The 20,498-nt window shown below is 38.5% G+C and overlaps 1 protein-coding gene across 1 annotated transcript; it reads left to right on the top strand.

The window, feature by feature from the left end:
* Positions 1-267: 267 nt before the first annotated feature.
* On the top strand, positions 268-19,630 carry LOC117488835 (neuropilin and tolloid-like protein 1). The gene is made up of 10 exons (XM_034137972.1): positions 268-562; positions 1,689-1,754; positions 2,463-2,597; positions 2,683-2,931; positions 14,335-14,376; positions 14,531-14,658; positions 17,304-17,532; positions 18,140-18,253; positions 18,342-18,486; positions 18,857-19,630. Exons 1-10 carry the CDS (start codon positions 535-537, stop codon positions 19,395-19,397), a joined length of 1,677 nt encoding a protein of 558 aa, XP_033993863.1. The 5' UTR covers positions 268-534; the 3' UTR covers positions 19,398-19,630.
* The last annotated feature ends 868 nt before the right edge of the window (positions 19,631-20,498 follow it).

A 20,498-nucleotide genomic window follows, 5' to 3' on the forward strand; every position in this document is an offset into this window, starting at 1 on the left:
GAATCAAGACTATTATGAGCTACCACTAAACAACTCACAGTCTGAAAATTACCATTAATAAAAAACCTGAACGTTTACTTTTCGTTTTAAACATCGTTTTAAGGTGTAAACGTGTCATTTAGAAATGCGCGTTCCCGTGACAAGGGGGGCATTTCATGATGGGGGTGCATAATTTAACACAACACCGGCATACACACATACAGATATACGCACGTGCACACGCACTGCGGGTCGCACTCGCAGCATTGTCAATGAGCGTATATGTTTTGAGAAGATTATGCGACTGCGTCCTAAAGGTGGAGCGAAAATCATGAAGGTTTGTGCCGGAGGGGACGGGGGAATAATCCTTTGAGCTCTCGGGGAGAATGACAGAGAGATGGAAATGTCGAACTCTTGGCTCTCGGATTATGCGCATATTGTGAGGAGCTGATGGACGACGGACTGAGGGATATTTTTCCCCAAAGAATGGACGTTTGATCAACTTTATTTAATGGAAACATTTGTAACAGAGCTGCTCATCCTCAGGGAACAGAAATGGTGCACAAACTTCTGCTGCACATCGGTAAGTTTACAGCTGCACACATTTCAAAACCTGTTAGTATAGATATATTTGCATCATATGTTGTGCCTCAAATACTTCAACACGATTGGTTGCGTTTTGTGTGTTATAACCAGTGGTGTGAAGTAACTGAGTAAATCTACTCAAGTACTGTACTTAACTACAAGTTTGAGGTAATTTTACTTTACTTGAGTGTTTCAATTGTATACTACTTTGTACTTCTAACCCACTACAATTCAGAGGTTAATTGTGCACTTTTACTCCACTACATTTATTTTTTACCTTTAGTTACTTTGCAGATTTTGATTAATAATGTGAAATGAAATCAACAAAATCAAAAGCTACCCTGCAGTATACAAAGTCATTACTACTAGCTGCACATTTACCAGCTTTGATAACCTCGTCAATTTCATTTCATTTCATTTCAAACCATTATTTATTCAGGTTGTATCCCATTGAGATCATTGACCTCTTTTTCAAGGGAGACCTGCTCAAGTAGGTTCCACATGAAACATTAAAAACATAAACAGAACAACAAAAGGACATCATACAGTAGCAATACAGGGATTACAAATTACATACTATACACATGAACAGGTACCAACAGCTTCCGATTCAGTAGCATCTAACCGAGCTTTAAAAACATTTAGTGGCAACAGATTGCTCAGTTTCCATTTTAATTGCAGACTATTCCAGGACAGTGGAGCTGCGCATCTAAATGCTATTTTCCCTAAGACAGTCCTAGCAGTTGGCACATTTAATAAAACCACAGCATGCGATCTCAGGCAGTAGCCAGTCAATAATTATAATCGAATCATATGATATATAATATTCAGAAATGGGCCAATCTGCATACAGAGTACTTTCACTTTTGGTACTTTAAGTATATTTTGATGCCAATACTTTTCTACTTTTACTTGAGTAACATTTTGATTGCAGGGCTTTTACTTGTAACCGAGTATTCCTACACTCTGGTAGTGCTACTTTACTTAAGTACAAGATCTGAGTACTTCTCCCACCTCTGGTTATAACTGCTCTGTTTTAAACACTTTCTATTTATAACAACTGGACATTTAAGTGCATTTCTGACACATTGCAACTTTATTTGTAATCTCTTGTTTTCTGACAGCTTTGGCAGCAAGTCTCCTCTCACGTGAGCTTCCGGGGGCCTCAGCTACCAAAACAAAAACTCAAGGTATCACCCTGACACACCGATCGTTCTGTAGCCTGTAGTTCTGTAGCCACCATTCAAAGGCCTATTTTCTGCTAAAGCCCCTTAAAGGAGAGAAGTGCGGAATAGAAATATGAAGTACATTTTTAAACATAAATATCTTAATTATATTTATTATAATTACTTAAAATGGAATTTGTGAGAAATTAAATACAATTTAATTAATCCGACAAAACAAACAATGTGTAGACATTTTCTGAACTCGTAATCGGTATTAATTTATTATTTTCTCACAAGATACTTGTTCAGCAGAGTAATTTCTACATATTAACACTGTTTTTATGATTTTTGAAGGGTGAATTGAATTGCTAAAAGTAAAAAAAAGTAAGGCTGAAAACAACTACACCACAGCCACATGACTTAACGCCACCACCACTTTGTAAGAGGTATGTAAAAACTTGTACAAATAAATACCCTGCGAGAGGATTCAAGTTCTAAGACAATCATGTGGGGGAAAGGGGTGAATTTCTCATAGACTTTTATACAATCAGGTTACTCTTTGCAACCAGTGGAGGTTTGCCACTGGACTAAAATCCAGTTTACCATAAATTAAAAACCTCTATTGCACTACAAGATCTTTAAAAGAAGATCAATTATGACAAATATAAACTAGTGGTGTGCTAAACACTTTCTTCTGCATGCTGTCTTTTCACTTCTTTCTTGTGTTTGCAGTGAAGAACAACTCGGGTGTGACACCAGCTGGGCAGTGTGGGACCTGGATAAAAGAGCCTGAGGGAGGGTATTTCACCTCACCCAACTACCCAGAGAAATACCCTCCTGAGAGAGAATGTGTCTATATTATTGAAGGTGAGGCTTCCATCTTTGTTTAAGGCTACATTTCCGACAGTCCCATCTTTATCTCACTTTTTCTCAACCCCTCTTCTTTCTCAAGCCTCTCCACGACAGTGCATCGACTTGTTTTTCGATGAGAAGTATTCAATCGAGCCATCCTGGGAGTGTAAATTCGACCACATCGAGGTACGGGATGGGCCATTCGTGTTCTCTCCAATCCTCGGGCGCTTCTGTGGGCCGGAAAGCCCTTCATATGTCCGCTCCAGTGGGAGGTACCTGTACATCAAGTTTGTGGCTGATGGGGAACTGGAGGCCATGGGTTTCTCTGCCCATTATAACTTCACACAAGGTGAGTGATGGGTGATAAGGTTAACAGAACTAACAGGAATGCACGCTTAAGGCCCCTACACACCAGGCCGATATCGGCCGTCTTGCGTTGTTGGGCGAAAACGGGTTCCTTGTCGCCCAAAGTCAATTTTGTGTGTCCCGAACCCTCGGCCGTGACACGCCTTATTTGGCCTTTCACGATCGACACATAGCTTGTGTCAGACACCCGGCCGATTCAACATGTTGAATCGGCCGGGTGTCTGACACAAGCTATCGGGCCAAGAAACCACTCTGATCAGCTGTTCAGCTAGCAAATGAGAAGCGAAACGGAAGTGAGGGACGTAAACAAACGATTTAAAGCACAGGACAGCAGCTAAACACCAGCAGGTGATACTTAAAGACATCAAACATAGCCCTTAAATGTCCTCTCTTACCTCCCACACATAGCAGGGACATCTCTGATATCGGCGGGAGCGTCCCCGGCTGTCCTCTGCTGAGAGCTCCGTGATTTGTTTGGTCAAGTCCGGTTTTTCATCTCATCGTAAATTTAGCAAGAAGTGGCCATTATTACATTGCTGACTCAATAAACTACACACCCGCCAGAACACTGCGATCATCAGATGCAGGTCTATTAACTGTGATTTTATAGTATGTCTGCACTTTATGTGCTCATTTCATCATGCATGTATTTTTATATTCTAAAACATGTTTTCGATGGACGAGAGTGAAAATGGAACGGCACCCGCTATTTGTTTGTTTATATCAGTCTGTTCTTCTTCTCTGTCTTCCGGTTGTTACCTATTTTGAATGACGAATACACACTACCGCCGCCTGCTGGTAAGGAGAGTTATTGCCACTCACGCATGCGCAGTTCGTACGTGCTCGGCTGTAGTAAAGCGGTGTATTTCAGTGCGACACACGGCCAATACGCAGGAGAACTCGTCGATGGATCTGTCGGTGTCGGATGTCGGCGAGTTCTCTGGTGACTGCCTGGTGTGTCAGGGCCTTTATACGTAAATTAAGTGTTGCCAGGTGAGGCCCATTGCGGCAAAAGTTTAGCATTGACACCTGTGGCACTTTATCTAAGTGTTCTTATTGAAATGAATGAGGCTGGATAGAACAAAGTGTTAATTTAAGTTTTGAAAACTCTTTAAATTGAGTCATTTCGTATATTCCCATCATGCTAGGGATGCAGTGGTTTTTGTGATTGATAGCAGTTAGCATGTGTTAGCATTAGGGCGTTAGCGAGCCCTTGTTCTGATCCCTTCACCAACTGTGTGTCTTAAACACTCTTTAATAGTTTGACGTGAGTATTTAAATGTTGATACTAAAATGTGAATCCCTAACAATCATGATGATTTATGGCGCATTTCCACTACACGGCCTCGCTCGGCCTCGCTCGGTATGGCTAGGCCTCGTTAGGACTGGCTCACTTTATGGCGCATTTCCATTACAGTTTAGGAACTGGGGTAGTATCTATAGTAACGCAGTGTAGGCGGAGCCGTGACGTCATCTTCAATGAGAACCCCAGAAAAACAACACAGCCGTTAGCTGTTAGCACTCAGAGCTCACAGCTCCTCATATATGTTCAGAAACTAGACAAAAGTTAAACAAGTACAAACCACAGACTGCCTGTGTCATGGCGAAAACAGTCGCTGCTTTATTTATGTCTGTATAGGCCGTTGTTGTGAGTGTGGACGGTCGGAGCATATACTGCGTTAGCTTAGCCAATCTCCATTTAGAAAACACGCATTTTAAAAGGTTTTTCGCCTGCCGTCTGTCTGCAGACTTGTCAAAGCATTAATTCATGATTTTTACTAACCGGTATCAGTATGTTGTTACTTCGGCATCATTTTTGAAACGTGTATTACAATTAAATCACGGTCAAATATGTCCATCTTGTTGTAGTTGTAGCCCCCTTGCCAGCGATTCTCTCTCTAGTTTAGCATACTCAGCCCGACTCAGCCTCGTTGTCTCTGGCCCTAGACCCACGATTTTATGAGGCCAGAAAAACTGTGAATTAGGACCCGCCGGCCGGTACTAGGCCAAGTGGAAACGCAACCAAAAACGGGCCGCTGACGTCACAGCCCTCTTAAACCGTGCTCCGCGCTGTAGTGGAAACGCGCCATTAGTTAAGGTAAACTTATCTCGGCAAAAGCTCAATGCGTATATTTTCAGAAGAAAGTTAGCAAATGATAAACTTTGTTTAATGAACATTGGTTGCGTATCTATGAATGTTCATGGCCGCGAAAAATCACCCCCAAAAAGCCTTGTTGACGAGACGGGTCCATGTTCAACATCGATGGATTCCCCTAGCATGGAAGACAATCCGTCCAGGTTAACAGTCACACCGAATGGCCCCTCCCTCACAGGGATGCATTTTGGAAAACATCATAGTTTGGGTATAATTACTTTGTTAGGCTTAAAGGAGCTTCGTTTTCATGGTTACGAAGGACAACAGTGGTAATCTGTGCAGAATAACAGGATTTTCTCAAATTAATGATTTTTCATGGGAGGACATCCTAGTCAGGTCACAGTGGGGAAAAAAGTGGAAAATAATTGATTATATTATTCTGTTTTTTTATTTATTTTGTTTGTCTGCTTTATTGTTGTTTTTATATCATGCCAGCTGGCGCTCTGTCTGGCTGGCAGGGTTCATGTTTCGAGTACTAAGCCTTCCACTCCTTATTGGGCGTGCTCTCCCAATTGACCACCCTGCTATAAGTTTGACATTGTTGGCTGCAACCTCTTTGACACAGATCTTCCCTTTCAGTCCCATTAAAACAGACATTGACACCAATGGACACTGGACACTTAGCCTGTTATCATTAAATTGTATTAAAGGTTGTTGAATTTTTTTTAAATTGTGCGTAGATATTGCAACTTTAAAAGTGGTCTGTTGGCTGCTGGGGATGTTCCTCCATTTCCATTTGTAGTGCAAGCACACCAGCTGCAGCAGCTGATCAGGGAAGAGGAGTGGAGCATTTATTCACACACACACACACACACACACACACACACACACACACACACACACACACACACACACACACACACACACACACACACACACACACACACACACACACACACACACACACACACACACACACACACACGTTAATGAAAGCTTGTCTTCAGGGGAATACAGCTTGTCAGTGCTGAGCCGCAGTAGCAGCTTAAGGGAGTCTAAGGCAGAGGCTTCATTAGCAGCAGATTTTATAGGCCACCTACACTGATGGAATGGGGAGGGGGGGCAAAGATGAATCTGCATCCCTCTGTCCATCCTGCTATACCCGTATGTTTATTTATTTCTTTGTTTGTTTTGTTATTTCTCTTTCTTGAGCCGTTATTCATTATCTTTTTTGTTCGGCAAGGACTCTTCCAGTGTTAGCCAGGGTGTCCTTTCCATGCACTCTCCCTTTTTAAGTTGTTTGGTAATGATATTGTTTGTCTGTGCATGTTGGGACTCAGTGCTATTATTCGGCAAATATCATACACACTTTCCTCATTCTTTTCACACAATTTACAGGTCATCCTACAGATGAAGCGTCTTATTTTGGACAGTTTAAAGTGCGAGGGTCGTGATCGGTTCGTGCACGTTCCGTGATGGCCGGCCGGCCCCCAGTCAGACTTGATACCGCCCCCATGATAAATACATTTAATTATTGTGAAGCCAGCTGCAATGGATCATTGATCCACCAGGGGGTGCAGTGGGGTTCCACACTGGAGTCATGTGAAATCAACTTCTAAATAATAGATGTTGTTTAGTCGGAAAAAACGAACGAGCCGGCTCTCCCGATTTTTAATCCTAATTTAATCATCATCATTGATGTTTATGTTCACCGAATTGACATGAAATCACTGACAAATATGAATATTCTGCATTCAACTTCATTGAAACGATCAGGATGGGTGTTATTTTTCCCCACAATGACCAAGTCGCTGCAAATGATCCCATGTATTACATGTACATGGCCACATTCTCAACAAAGTTACGTAACGAAACATTCTGTATTCCTTGCTTACTTTTTATTTAATGCTTTATAACAGCTGGAATAGTTCGTTTAGAACAGGCACCTCACTCGCAATCTGCTCCTCCGCAACGCCTACCACCTACCTCCGGCTGAAATTATGAATGTACAGTAAGGCATAGTAATCATAGATAACACGGCAGGGTCCGTTACAGTTTGTTTTCATCTGATTTCAAATATTTCAAATGTCTGAAGTTAATAAATACATTCTCAGTGTTCAAGTCAATAATAGTCATATAAGAAAAGTACTGATCTAATAACAGAGATTTTATAAGGACTTTTCAATGTTCGACATCGCTCATGTGAAATACAGTAAACTGGATGTTGTGGTGCCGAGAGGCGGGGTATCAAAAGTACAAGCTAAACTTTTATTTAGCATCTGAACGATCTGAACACACTTGTAAACAACGTGATGCCCGGGAAGCGAAGACCCGGCGGAAACAGCTGGTCTGGTTCACTAAAATGTCCGTGTACAGTATATCTGGTACTAATGTATAGCGGATCTTTGTTAAGATCCATATGTCACGGATAGATATTATATATAGAGATGGGATGGCAGAAGGTGCTATATATATATATATATATAATTCCAAAGCTGGTAAAGACCTTTCAAATTTAGCAATAATAGTCATATAAGAAAAGTACTGATTTGTTCTTGAATATTATAATAAAATAAACACCGGCTGTTGTTATGCCTGCTGTAACGTTTACTTTCTCCGTTCTCCGCTTAAGTAATTATTACTTCCTGGTTAGCTTTCCGCTCGAAATTTAAATCTGAAAATGGCAAAATAACGGAGAAAAAAACGTTCACAGAGAAGACGACAACAATTGTCACTTGCACTTGTCATTTAGCATCTGAACACACTTGTAAACAACGTGATGCCCGGGAAGCGAAGACCCGGCGGAAACAGCTGGTCTGGTTCACTAAAATGTCCGTGTACAGTATATCTGGTACTAATGTATAGCGGATCTTTGTTAAGATCCATATGTCAGTAGAGATGGGATGGCAGAAGGTGCTATATATATATATATATATAATTCCAAAGCTGGTAAAGACCTTTCAAATTTAGCAATAATAGTCATATAAGAAAAGTACTGATTTGTTCTTGAATCAACTTTTTTATGGAAAATGTTTTATGTAATTTTATTTCATTTTAAATAAAATGAAAGACATTCACAGTTAATGTAATTAGATATACATTATTAATGCCATACATTTTTAAATGTAATTAGATATACATTATTAATGCCATACATTTTTGCATAAATATTTATTCAGTATGATAGCTGTCTAACAGAAGTTAAATCCATTTCTCACTTATTCTGACAATGTACTTAACCCCAAATAAAAGAACCCAATAAAAATAGTTGTTAAATAATAGTGAAGTCACGTTGTAATAACAATAATTCATCTCTCTCGGTTTTTTTTGTTTTCTTTGTGTGCTTTGCCAAAAGCCACTGTGTCAAGTGTCCTAGTTGGGTTACCGTAACGAACAGCAGCCGGCTCTCGATTTTTAATCCTAATTTAATCGTTTATGTTCGCCGAATTGACATGAAATCACTGACAAATATGAATATACTGTATTCAACTTCATTAAAATGTTATTAACGTGCCTAAACTCAGTAATTCACTAAAAATTACTGATCCCTCCGCGTCGCGGAGGGATCTTGATCCCTGGGTGTTATTTTTCCCCATAATGACCAAGTCGCTGCAAATTATCCCGCTTATTACATGGCCACATTCTCAACAAAGTAACGACATGACTCCCAATATTAATTAAAATGCTTTTATGGATTTAGAAAATATTTTTATTGATTTAAAACATAGTTCTATGTATTGATTTAAATTGACATGCATCCGCTAAGAAAAATAGTCCGTTGTTACCGTTTTTTAAACAGTCAGAATGAAACGGCAGCTCTCAGCTGTGTGTTCACACTCCTAACTCTGATCTTTCTTTTCCAACAGTTAAGTTAACTGTAGGTTACTCTGAGTGACAAGCTTACAGTTAGTGAAGTAACACTTTTTTTTTTGTGAGTCACGACCTCGCTGTTTCATTCTAACATAACGCTCCAAATATGACTGTTTCCACTCGGACTTCAATACAGCAACACCATTGTTTGGTTTCCATGGTAGCGTGTCTCTTTAGTAGCGTGCACTCCTTTCCTGTAAATTACAGGTCCAGCCAGGCAAAACAGTAATATGAAATATGAACGTTAGTTTTTAACTGAAATGATCAAATAAAGTCAAAATGTCACAGTGTTTACAAACATTGACCATACCGTTCACCAGCCCCCACCCCACTCTTTGTTTAAAACGAATTGGCCATCGGAATGTGTGTGTCCCAACCCCCCCTGTGATATCTCTTCACAGGGGGGAGAGAGTTAGACGCTCGTGAATTGTCAACGCCTCTCTGCACGGAGGAGCCGCGGAGAAGTGAATCACAGTGATCTGCTATTTTAAAGTAAATTCAACACATATCGACCCTAAATATAGCATATATTAAGAACGAGAAAGTGTTAACATCGTTTTTTGTAAACATATGACCAATGTGCGAGGGTGATGACATCAGAGCATCGTCCTATGGGCTAAGCCCCGGACAGGTACAACAGGTATTCACTCAGAGGGGGGTAGTTATCCATTTACATGTCAAAAAGCAACATACAGTAGGCGGGTGGGGGATGGTGAACGTTTACATTTCTCTACAGCAGTGGTTCCCAAACTTTTTGTGCCCAAGGCACACCAAAGGACAAGTAAAAATCTCAAGGCACACCTATTGTGCGAAATAGCCCTTATAACACGTGTTATCACTCATATCATGTAAAATATCTGTAAATGTGCATAATTATTTACTAATGCCAAATAAAATGTATAGATAGAACAATCAGTGGTTCAAGTTAGTATATTCCTCAGTGTAACATATCCACTAGTTGCAAAGCTTAAACATTTTTATATATTTTTTTATTTTAAGGGAAAGGATGTTTTCACTACTCAGTTTGTCAACTATGTTACGGACAAACTTGATGTCATTACAATCATTTGATTAAGTCCTGCACTTCAAGTAAAATCAAATTTGAAAGGCTCTTGAGTCTATTCTACCATATATCCAAAGATTTTTTAAAGTTTAAAAAATAATTGTATTAAAGTTTTGTTTTTTCATGTGATATGTTCAGCACTGTCATTAAGTTTAGGGATATTTTGTATTATAAAACTACCATACAGGTCATTTTGATAGTTTTAAGAGATGTCATGTAAAACTCCAACCTGTGTAGATATACATTATACTATAAAGGATATCAGAAGCACTATTTTAGATATTTTAAATTTGAAAAAATGAGGTGCAACATAGTTGACAATGAAAGTCAAACATTTGACGCAGATAACATAGTTGACTGGACACATTATTAACCATCAGCAATATGTTAATTTCAAGGCAGAAGTGCAAAATTCCATTGATAATGATGTGTAATGACGTCTACATGTCGTACAAATTGTCAACTAGGTTACCTGTCAACTAAGTTACTACAGTTATTACAGTACTGGGTAACTCAGTTGACAGGTAACCTAGTTGACAATTTCCCTATTTTGACCCATCATTTCAATGGTAGGCCTTGCCTGGATGACCACATGTCATTTTCTTGAACAGGTTAACATCACATTTGCACATATAATTGAATTAAAATCATTAAACAATTGTAAACCATAACAATGTACGTAACATTGTTGATTGTCAATGAGTATATTAATTGACCATGTGCTATTATACATAAAATATTGTAAAAATGTAGAGGACAATCACCACAGTGTGTTCAAAATGTCTGCCAAAGAGGAACATGGCATCATGTGATGCTGGTGACATGGTATTGGGACAAACAATTTTTGAGTTAAAGGGGGAAGTTCTGTTAGTAACATAGTTGACAGAACTTTTGCGGACATTCATATATTAAGATATTTAAATTATTGAAAGGGGGAAATCAATTAAAAATATGTTATTATTCTTTAGTATTTAGACTTTTGAAATAAATGAATCATTTTTTAAATTTACTTTAATGGTTTTTATTCATTATTTTGAATCCAAGACACCCTCAACTGAAAAACGGACATAGCAAAAACTGACAATTTAAGAACATCATGACACATTTCAAGCTAAATAAAGCATAGGATGCACATAATGTTTGTGTGATATTATAACATGCTTTCCAATAATAGGCAAAATATGATATTTTTGAAGAAAATAGTTAGAATAATTATAATTATCATCAATGGACATCAATGGACATGGAATGTACCCTAAATTGTAGAATCACTCAGCAGTTACATACACCAAACCTTCCAGTTATATTCCTATCAATATTATGAAGGCTTTTACAGAAGGGTTTGGTCATATATAATTCATAGCCTGAATTATATAACATTTTATACCTAAAAACATGGTGAAAATTGATATTTTAGGGCTGTTGACAGTATTTTCTGATTTATGGAGTGATACAAAGAGATATCCAAAATCCCTTCTGTAAAAGCCTTAGATACTAATATGACTACAAAATGAAACAATAATTTTGATCCTGGCTTTATCCAAAGTTCAGATTTCGGTTCCTGAAATGTGTTAAAATATGCGCATATTTCATGAGATAATGGTTCATTTGCATATTTGAACATGCTATTTCAGAAAACTTGTAATACAAAAAACAATTGCCTTATTGTAAGTAATTAACTGGAGAAATATTTAGCTGATATCTTTAAGTTAAAAATACCCTATTCACCTGGGGTGTCTCGCCTTAATTAGATAAGACATTAGAAATTAGACATAGTAAAACACGTACACAGATACATTATTTTGTATTTTTATTAAATTCGACAATGTCAATTTCACTTTCCACTATGTCCACCGTTGTTTTTCACAACCAATGGCAGAACTTTATTGAGGCCTGTAATTAGTCAACTACAGGTCTCTTGAGTCAGTCTTTTTCTTCCAAAAAGCTTGTGACAAGATGTTATTGCTCTTGGGGCATTAAAAACAAGATTTTAACTTTAGTTTTTTATATAATATCTGCATTTTCTATTGTGAAAAACTAAGTCTTAGTTATTTAATATATAGCGCCATCTCCTGGTTAAACCCTGAAATTGGAGAATAGTGGGAGGGCCTAACATTCCTGAATACTGGTCTTTGGCAGGCAACTGGCTGGCAACTGGCTGGCAGTCGGCAGGAAGCTGTATGCTGGGGTCCAAAATAAGAGGCTCCATCTGTACATTCCAGTGTTTATAAAGTTATAATCATAAATAAGCATTTATATTTTCGGAAGCTGAAAATCTTAAGCAAATACTATTTCCCCTTTAAGAAGATTTGTTTCATTATTGGCAGATCAGGAGAAGCTGATTTCTATCCGTTTACATCATATGTAATGAGTCCCCATTGCCAAGTGCTAATCTCCCATCTAATTCTACTCATTACTGGCAGGAGATAATTACATCATTCCAGATATACACATATAATTAGGACTGTAGTATTTGAAAGAAGCATTGCATTGCATTGTGTGCACAAGAGAAGTAAAAATATCACCTTACAGTGGCTCTGTGAATTTTAGTTACACAATGCAGTCACAACCAGTGTCTTGCTTTTAGCAGAGACTGTATTATTATTGCATGCTTCTTCTTGTTTATGCTGACTTTTGTGAGTTTACAAGAATTTAAGCCAAATGTAAAGGTATGCTGTGAAGTTTTTGTAAGTTAATGTATGTTGCGAGAGGTAAACTAAACTTCAGAGAGTCTGTTGTCATGTGTTGTTTCAGCTTCATTCAATAAATCAGTCCAGAATCTTTTCCTCCTTGTATGTAAAGTAGTTTCGAACAATGGATCACATGGCTATTGTCCGTGAAAGGTTTCTTTGTAGTAATGTACTCACACATTTAATTTAATCTAAATGCAGTTCGGAGCGTGTTAGCTTATTTCAGTTGATTGTTTTGGCCTGCAATTGTTTCATCTGTTGGCGTCTGGTTTTGGTTCACACTATTTGATATGATTCCATGTTAGTTTAGTATACATGTTGTTTTAATCCACAATGTCCTGGTTTGTGCCACATACCTTCTAGCTGAATTATATTAAGGGAGGATTAACACAAACCATCCTATATTGCGCCTTCATCTGATTTTACATGTTTTTCTCATATTGGGTATAAATCCTCTGGGAATGCATTATTGCAACACACACACACACACACACACACACACACACACACACACACACACACACACACACACACACACACACACACACACACACACACACCACACACACACACACACACACGCACACACGCACGCACACAGAGGAATGAATGGGAATAATCTGGACAAGCCTGGAGCAGGGGTAAGAAACATGTGGGGATTAATAAAAGTCCTTCTTGATGTGAGCCTCAGTGGACTCCATCACCTGTTTTCTTTCTTCGATTATACCTACTGACTGACACATTTGCTTAGTTACTATTGAAAAAAGTTCAAGGTATGAAAAAGTATCACTTAAAAAAATAAACATTCTTCTTCCAGCCCTGCTGCATCCTTTAAAACAATTGTTTTTGTTCCAATTGTATATGTCATAGTATTGACTAGTTTTGAGGTGTGCATTCAAACTGTACTTCCAGAAGAATTTAGAAAACAAAATAAAGAGAGTAGACTTTTTTTTTTACCAGGTTGTCACTGCTGGCGGGGCCTAATCTGTCCTGGACTAAGCCTGTATATCAGGGTTTATAATCCACCTAGCAAGTAGATTCATCAGCACAAAGGTTTAAAACAATTTCTCTTGCCTGTCCGAGGCCAAGTGTGTGTTTTTCTTTTCAAAGAAGGGCATCGGGGGAGTTTAAATGAGGGCAGAGGGAATGTACTGGTACATAGATTATGTAAGCCTTGGCCAGATGTTTTTATTTTGTTCTGCAATATGTCTTTAGTTTTATCAGTTTTGTTTTGTGTATTTTTTTTGGACTAGATTTTTGTTGTGTCTATTCTTAGATACTATTCGTTGCATGGACACATGCACATATTGCAAATACAAGGTTTCCAAATTTGAGATAACAAATGGAATAAATGGATTATATCTACATGGTGATTCTCAATCAGGTTTAATTGTACTAGGAATGTGGATAAAATATACATTATTAATTGAATGAAACGTTTCTCCAATGTTTAGTTTAAAAATTAAAACAACAATAAGTTAGTAATACGTTTGATTTGGGACATTACGTTATACATCAAAAAAGCATTTTGCATAGAGGTAATCTGTGAAATTGTTTCAATTTTTTCCATGCAACTCTTTTTCTAAAGGTTGCCCCTAACTGTTCAAAGACTTCCATTAATGTCCCAAATATTTCTTTATTTCTAACACGTTTATCTTCTGCTTTTAGATCCAGAGTTCACTGGAGTTGGGGAACTGCCAGCTCTGCCATGTAAGGATTTTACTTGTATTATTAAGTCACAACATAATTAGAGCTTTAATAGATACTGCTTACTAAGTTCATACAAATGCATACATTTTTTGTGATTGAGTCCTTATTTATTAGGCCTTAAAACTAACATTACTTTAAATATTGTATTCCACAGTTTGTGAGTTTGAGCTGAGCGGTCCAGAAGGCTTTGTAGAATCAGGCCAGATAGCCGGGGAGAGCCGAGCGCTGCAGACTGAGGCTGTAGACTGCAGGTGGTTCATCAAGGCTCCACCAAGAGCTAGGGTCCGTATCTGTCTTGAACTGTTTTGGTCTTGCTATGTGGTGGTGCTGGTGATGGTGTTGCTGGAACATGTCATTTCTTGATAACCCTTATTTGTTTATAACATTTAACTTTTCCATTTAGTTTTAGCCCTTAACCTAGTTTTTATTTGCGTAAGTGTTAGCATAAGCCACGAAGCGAAGGATTTGACCAAGGTAATGTTGGTGTCACTAGAACTAGATGAACGTAAGACTAAAAGTCGATTGGCCGTTGTTAAAATGTCTTATATTTCTTTAAAATCAGTCCATCGTCAAAGCTTTTGCTAGAAATGCGGAAAAACAAATGAGGGATAACCCAGCTAGAAATGTTTGGTTCTAAAAACATTCTGAGAATGTTACCATTCACTGTTCTAGGAATGTTTTCAGCGGGAAGTTTTCTTTTGGTTCCCAGAATGTTCTTCTGAAAGGTAGGATAACGTTCTCTAAAAACCTTCTTAAAATGTTTGGTGATAACCTTCTTAAAATGTTTTTGTTAACATTGTTAGAACATTATGCCCTACTGTTCTTAAAATGTTTTCAGCTTCAAGTTAGATTTTCTTATGTTGCCAGAATGTTATTATTTTAGAGTAGGATAACGTGCTTTACTTTTAAAACATTATGCAAATGTTCTGTGGTAACAATTTACTAAAATATTTTAACATTATTAGAACATAAAGACATAATATTCCTGTAATTATTCAACTCAAAATTCCTGGGTAAGTGGACTGACCACTGTGGTCACTAGGATGATTTTGATAGTTTACTTAACTATTGGAATTTGACTATTAACACATGTAAAAGGATGACTTGGAATCAGCTGGTGAGCGTAACATTTGTTTATTAGAAAAGGGGAGCTGGGAGTGGAGGTTGGTTATGGCAGCAGTGGGAAACAGTTGTTCCAGGGTGGGTGGAGAGGCCTGGCTGGTCTTGAGAGTGTGGCAGGCCTTGGATTCCTCCTGGGAGAGACACACAAATCAGTGTGAGGCAAAAGCAGGCAAAGTTGTCGAAAAATCTGCTGGCAAAAAGCTTGAGCGGCACGCAACAAACCTTTCACGGCAACAATCCGGCAGGGAATGAGTGCAGGCTGCAGGCTTTCATAGTGTGGCTGATGAGCAGGTTGCAGGTGTGGTTGATTGGAGATTGCTCCCAGCCGTGTCGAGCAGACCAGCAGGCAGGGGGGGGGGGAGGGAGGGAGGGACAGAGAGAGAGAGAGAGAGAGACACACAGTAGAAACAAACACATACCTACACTAACAGGGGTTTCAGGGACGGGCAGTGACAGTCGGTCCGTTCTTCTATATGTCTGTCGGTCTCAAATCTAAAGGGTGCAATAACGATTTTTATCCAATATGCATAAACAGTGGACACTGTTTATACGCAGCCCTCACAAACCACACACGGCCAGATAGCTTATCGAACAGTTAGAACCTACATACGAGACACAACCTTTATAGTCAGAAAAAAAGTGTGATTATTTTCTGATATTTTACACATAATGCTATTATGAATACTGTGGGCCTATAAACCTTAGTGTGATTAGAAGTGCATGTGAGGGAATATTGGCATGCAAATTCGTTTTTATACGTCCTATTCATTGTCTCAATGCGCTCATACATCTTAAGAAAGTTATCACCAAAAATGTTAAGAATGTTTTTAGAGAACGTTATCCTACCTTTCAGAAGAACATTCTGGGAACCAAAATAAAACATCCCGCTGAAAACGTTTTAAGAATAGTAGGGCATAATGTTCTAACAATGTTATCAAAAACATCTTAAGAAGGTTATCACCAAACATTTCAAGAATGCTTTTAAAGAACGTTATCCTACCTTTCAGAAGAACATTTCAAACAAAGAAACATTTCCTGCTGAAAACATTCCTAGAACAATGAATGGTAACATTCTCAGAATGTTTTTAGAACCAAAAATGTCTAGCTGGGAACTCACACATGCCACCGCAAACATGCAATATCTGCCTACAGTTTATCATGAATTACGTACTTGTTTGTTTTTTTCAAAAGGAAAATATGGTGACATCAGATTTTTTTAAACATCCTTCTCAAACAAATGCAACAAGTTTGTTTTTTAAAGCGCTCTACAAATAAATCTGACGTTGACCATGACCGTGTTAATATTTGCCATCACAGGAACGTTTTATAAAAAAAGAATAACCTCCGGAAAACATTATCCGAATGTTGCTTTGAAAATGATCTTCTTTTGTTATCATGTAACATTGAGGGAATGTTTTATAAAAGAACATCTTTAATGTGTTACCTCAACAACGTCCAAAAAACATCCTTATAATGTTGCAGGCAAAACGTTCCACTTTTGTTAACATATCACATTAAAAGAACGTTTTATAAAAAACTTTCTGTCATCTCAGGCCTTAATAACATCCTCAAAACATCCTCTGAACGTTGCAGTTAAAACGTTATGTCTTAGTTAACCTTAAACCTTATAGGAACATTATTTGAAATAATAAACATCCTCAAAAAGGTTCTTTGAACATCAGATTAAAACGTTTCTTAAAAAAAGTATTAGAACCTGTAGGTAACGTTAGCCAAAGTTGTGAGAACGTTCCCTGCTAGCTGGGAAGCCAGGAGCAGTAACTGACATCAAAGCTCTTTACCCACAGATCTACTTGCGTTTCCTGGAATATGAGATGCACAACTCGAACGAGTGCAAGCGTAACTTCGTTGCCATCTACGACGGCAGCAGTTCGGTTGAGCACCTGAAGAATAAGTTCTGCTCCACGGTGGCCAACGATGTCATGCTGGTGTCTTCTGTGGGCGTGGTGAGGCTGTGGGCAGATGAGGGTAGCAGGAAGAGCAAATTCAGGATCCTCTTTACAACTTTCCATGAGCGTGAGTGAATCTATATACCTGCAAGCTTTCTTTTTACCGGTGCACCGGCTATGCTTGACAATGGTCACAAAAATCTAATTGTAGCTTCTCCAGTGGCGTTTTTGGTTACTTATCTCAATATTATTTGGGGGTTGGGCTGCCCGATGAACGATTCCATCTTCCAATTCAGTAAACATCGCAACCCCGGAACATTCTTGTAATTTATTGAAAAGGTGTTTTAGCCCAAATCACAAATATGAATATCAAATGTAAATGCCATACTTAAATACATGTTCACTTGCCCACATTGAAAGATAAATGTTTACACCAAGGCAAATGATGAAATAGGATAGGATGAATAAAAAAAATCTGATCAAGGCCTATTGAATCGAGAAAAATAGGAATCCAAGCATTCATTTATTAACCAAACCAAATTAATGTGGCTCAGTTTTTACAGTTTGTTTAAATCAATAGGCAATTGTTCAGTAAAAGGTTATAATAGGTTGTCTTTTAGCTTGTTGTCCTTCCCCCAAGTGACCAAGCATAGAATATAATTATCTACATTTAAAAATGACTATGTTTCAATATTCTGTGCGCCATGGCATGACTCCTGCCTCTGTTTTTTCAGCTCCATGTGAAGGAGAAACTTTCTTTTGCCATAGCAACATGTGCATCAACCAAACGCTGGTCTGCAACGGTATCCAGAACTGTGTTTTCCCATGGGACGAGAATCACTGCAAAGGTACCCTGACACAATGGCTGCCATACAGCTATATGTTGGCTCTAGCTGAACATAAAGTCATTATTTTGTATGTTATTTTCCTAACTAGAGAAAAGGCAGGCCAGTATTCTGGACTCACTGGATGGCACTAACCTGGCTATCATCGGCGTCACCTGTGGCCTGGTTCTTATCCTGCTCATCATCTCTGTCATCATCCAGGTCAAACAGCCTCGCAAGAAATACATAATTCGCAGGTTACATTTTCATATATCTTATTTCAAAATTCAATATTTATGACCGATTGTTTTTATAGGTATCTCTATTCTAACGATTTTTACAGAGTGGTTTGTTGATAAATCATTCGTGGCCTACATTTTTATTTACGTAGAAAAACACTTAAAACCTCTCACCCTAGCAAAAAGAAGCCAACATTTTGAACCTGGCTTTAATATTCAGATTTCTGTTGCTGTTCTGTTTTGAGAAAGTTTGTAATGCTTTTCTGAACATTAACTCTATTAACGTGTGTGTGTGTGTGTGTGTGTGTGTGTGTGTGTGTGTGTGTGTGTGTGTGTGTGTGTGTGTGTGTGTGTGTTTGTGTGTGATTTCCTTTAACTATCTTAACAGAGATGACTTTGACCCTGCCCTCCTTCACCCTGGTTTTGAGCCTCCTCACTACGAGCTCTGCACTCTGCGCCGCACCCCCTCCGGCGACCTGAACGATGCCGCCATGGCCGAGGACTATGAGAAATTTCACAAGCTCCGACGCTCCTCCTCCAAATGCATCCGTGACCACCATTGTGGCTCTTTCCCGGGGAGCATGCATGGCAGTGTCCACGGTAGTCGCAGCAACCTGAGCATGAGGGACGCAACCATAGTGGCTGACGGGGGGGGCCTCATGCCACCACCACTGCCTCCAGGGATGGGCAGCCAACAGTCACCGCACCTCTCCCAACATACCACACCCGCAGGACACAGGAGCATCCTGATGATGAAGCATAGCTACTCTCAGGATGGGGCAGAGGGGTACAGGGCAGAAGAGGATGAGGACTTTATGATGGATGATGGTCCCTCCACCAGCCAGCAACGCATGTACCACCATCATATGCACCATGGCACTTCAGGGCAGGACCATACCGTCCACCGTACACTGTCTAATGACTTCTAATGTAAGAAAAAGGGAAAAAAAGAACCCGCCCTCTTTATTTGTAATCTGGTGATGGGAACATTTGTTTTGTTTAATTACATTTCAGTTTAATTTATAGAACCTAATGCTCCTCTTCACAGCTTCTGTTAACGTTATTGGCTTTCATACCTCAAATTAAATGGAAGTGTGGTAGCACATAAGATGCACATGTCTATAATGCATTATAAACATAGTTATTATGTTTTATTGTTTGCCTATTGCTCTATATATATTTGTATTTATTTATAACAGTTATCAAAACATATTATAAAGCATGTTATAATTAATTTTATGGCAAAATATTATAATACTTCATGGTCAATCACTGACAATTTTTTGCAAGGGTAATGTATAGTATTTATTATTATTGTATATTCTGTGTTTATAATGCATTACATGTATGGCCCTCTAGTGGAATAACCGGAAGTTTTACATAGTTTGCAACATGAATAGAGTGGACTTAAGTTTGTGAAACACACACTACTATAATAGAAATACTACTTCACTTGTTTTCATTATTTGTTCCTTGTTTAAAGTCTGGAATAGGATATATGAATGACTGCATTGTATATGAGAACATTTTTTTGCATGGATGACATAATTGCACCACCAAATTAAGAACATGTTTAGAACCATATAGGAAAAGTCTGTAATTATCAGGGACAGCAATTCATGGAAACATTCTATCTAGTCATTACTCTGAAGTCTACACTCAAAGAAACCTGTTGCAAAATATTGTTTTGCAAATCCAATATACACAGTGTTCTGGAAACGCTCCTGTGGAAATTGATACGTCATACATTCATTCATTTGTCAGCCATTTATTTGTGTTTGTGAGTATTTATTGATGTAATCCCGTTTTATTTCTGGATGATTTATCCATGTTGGTTAAATGGCTGTCTCTATTTATTTATTTAATTAAACATCAGCTTTTTCCTTTACACTGCATGGCACCATGGCATTGTCATTTAATGTGTGTGCATTTATTTGCAATTATTTTTATGTATGCATTTACTAGGGAACGAAAGCAGAACGGAACCTTCGTCCAATTATCTTTGTCTTCCTATCGGACTCATTAGAGCG

Source organism: Trematomus bernacchii, unplaced genomic scaffold (genome assembly GCF_902827165.1).
Source record: "Trematomus bernacchii unplaced genomic scaffold, fTreBer1.1, whole genome shotgun sequence".
NCBI classification, from domain to species: Eukaryota; Metazoa; Chordata; class Actinopteri; order Perciformes; family Nototheniidae; genus Trematomus; species Trematomus bernacchii.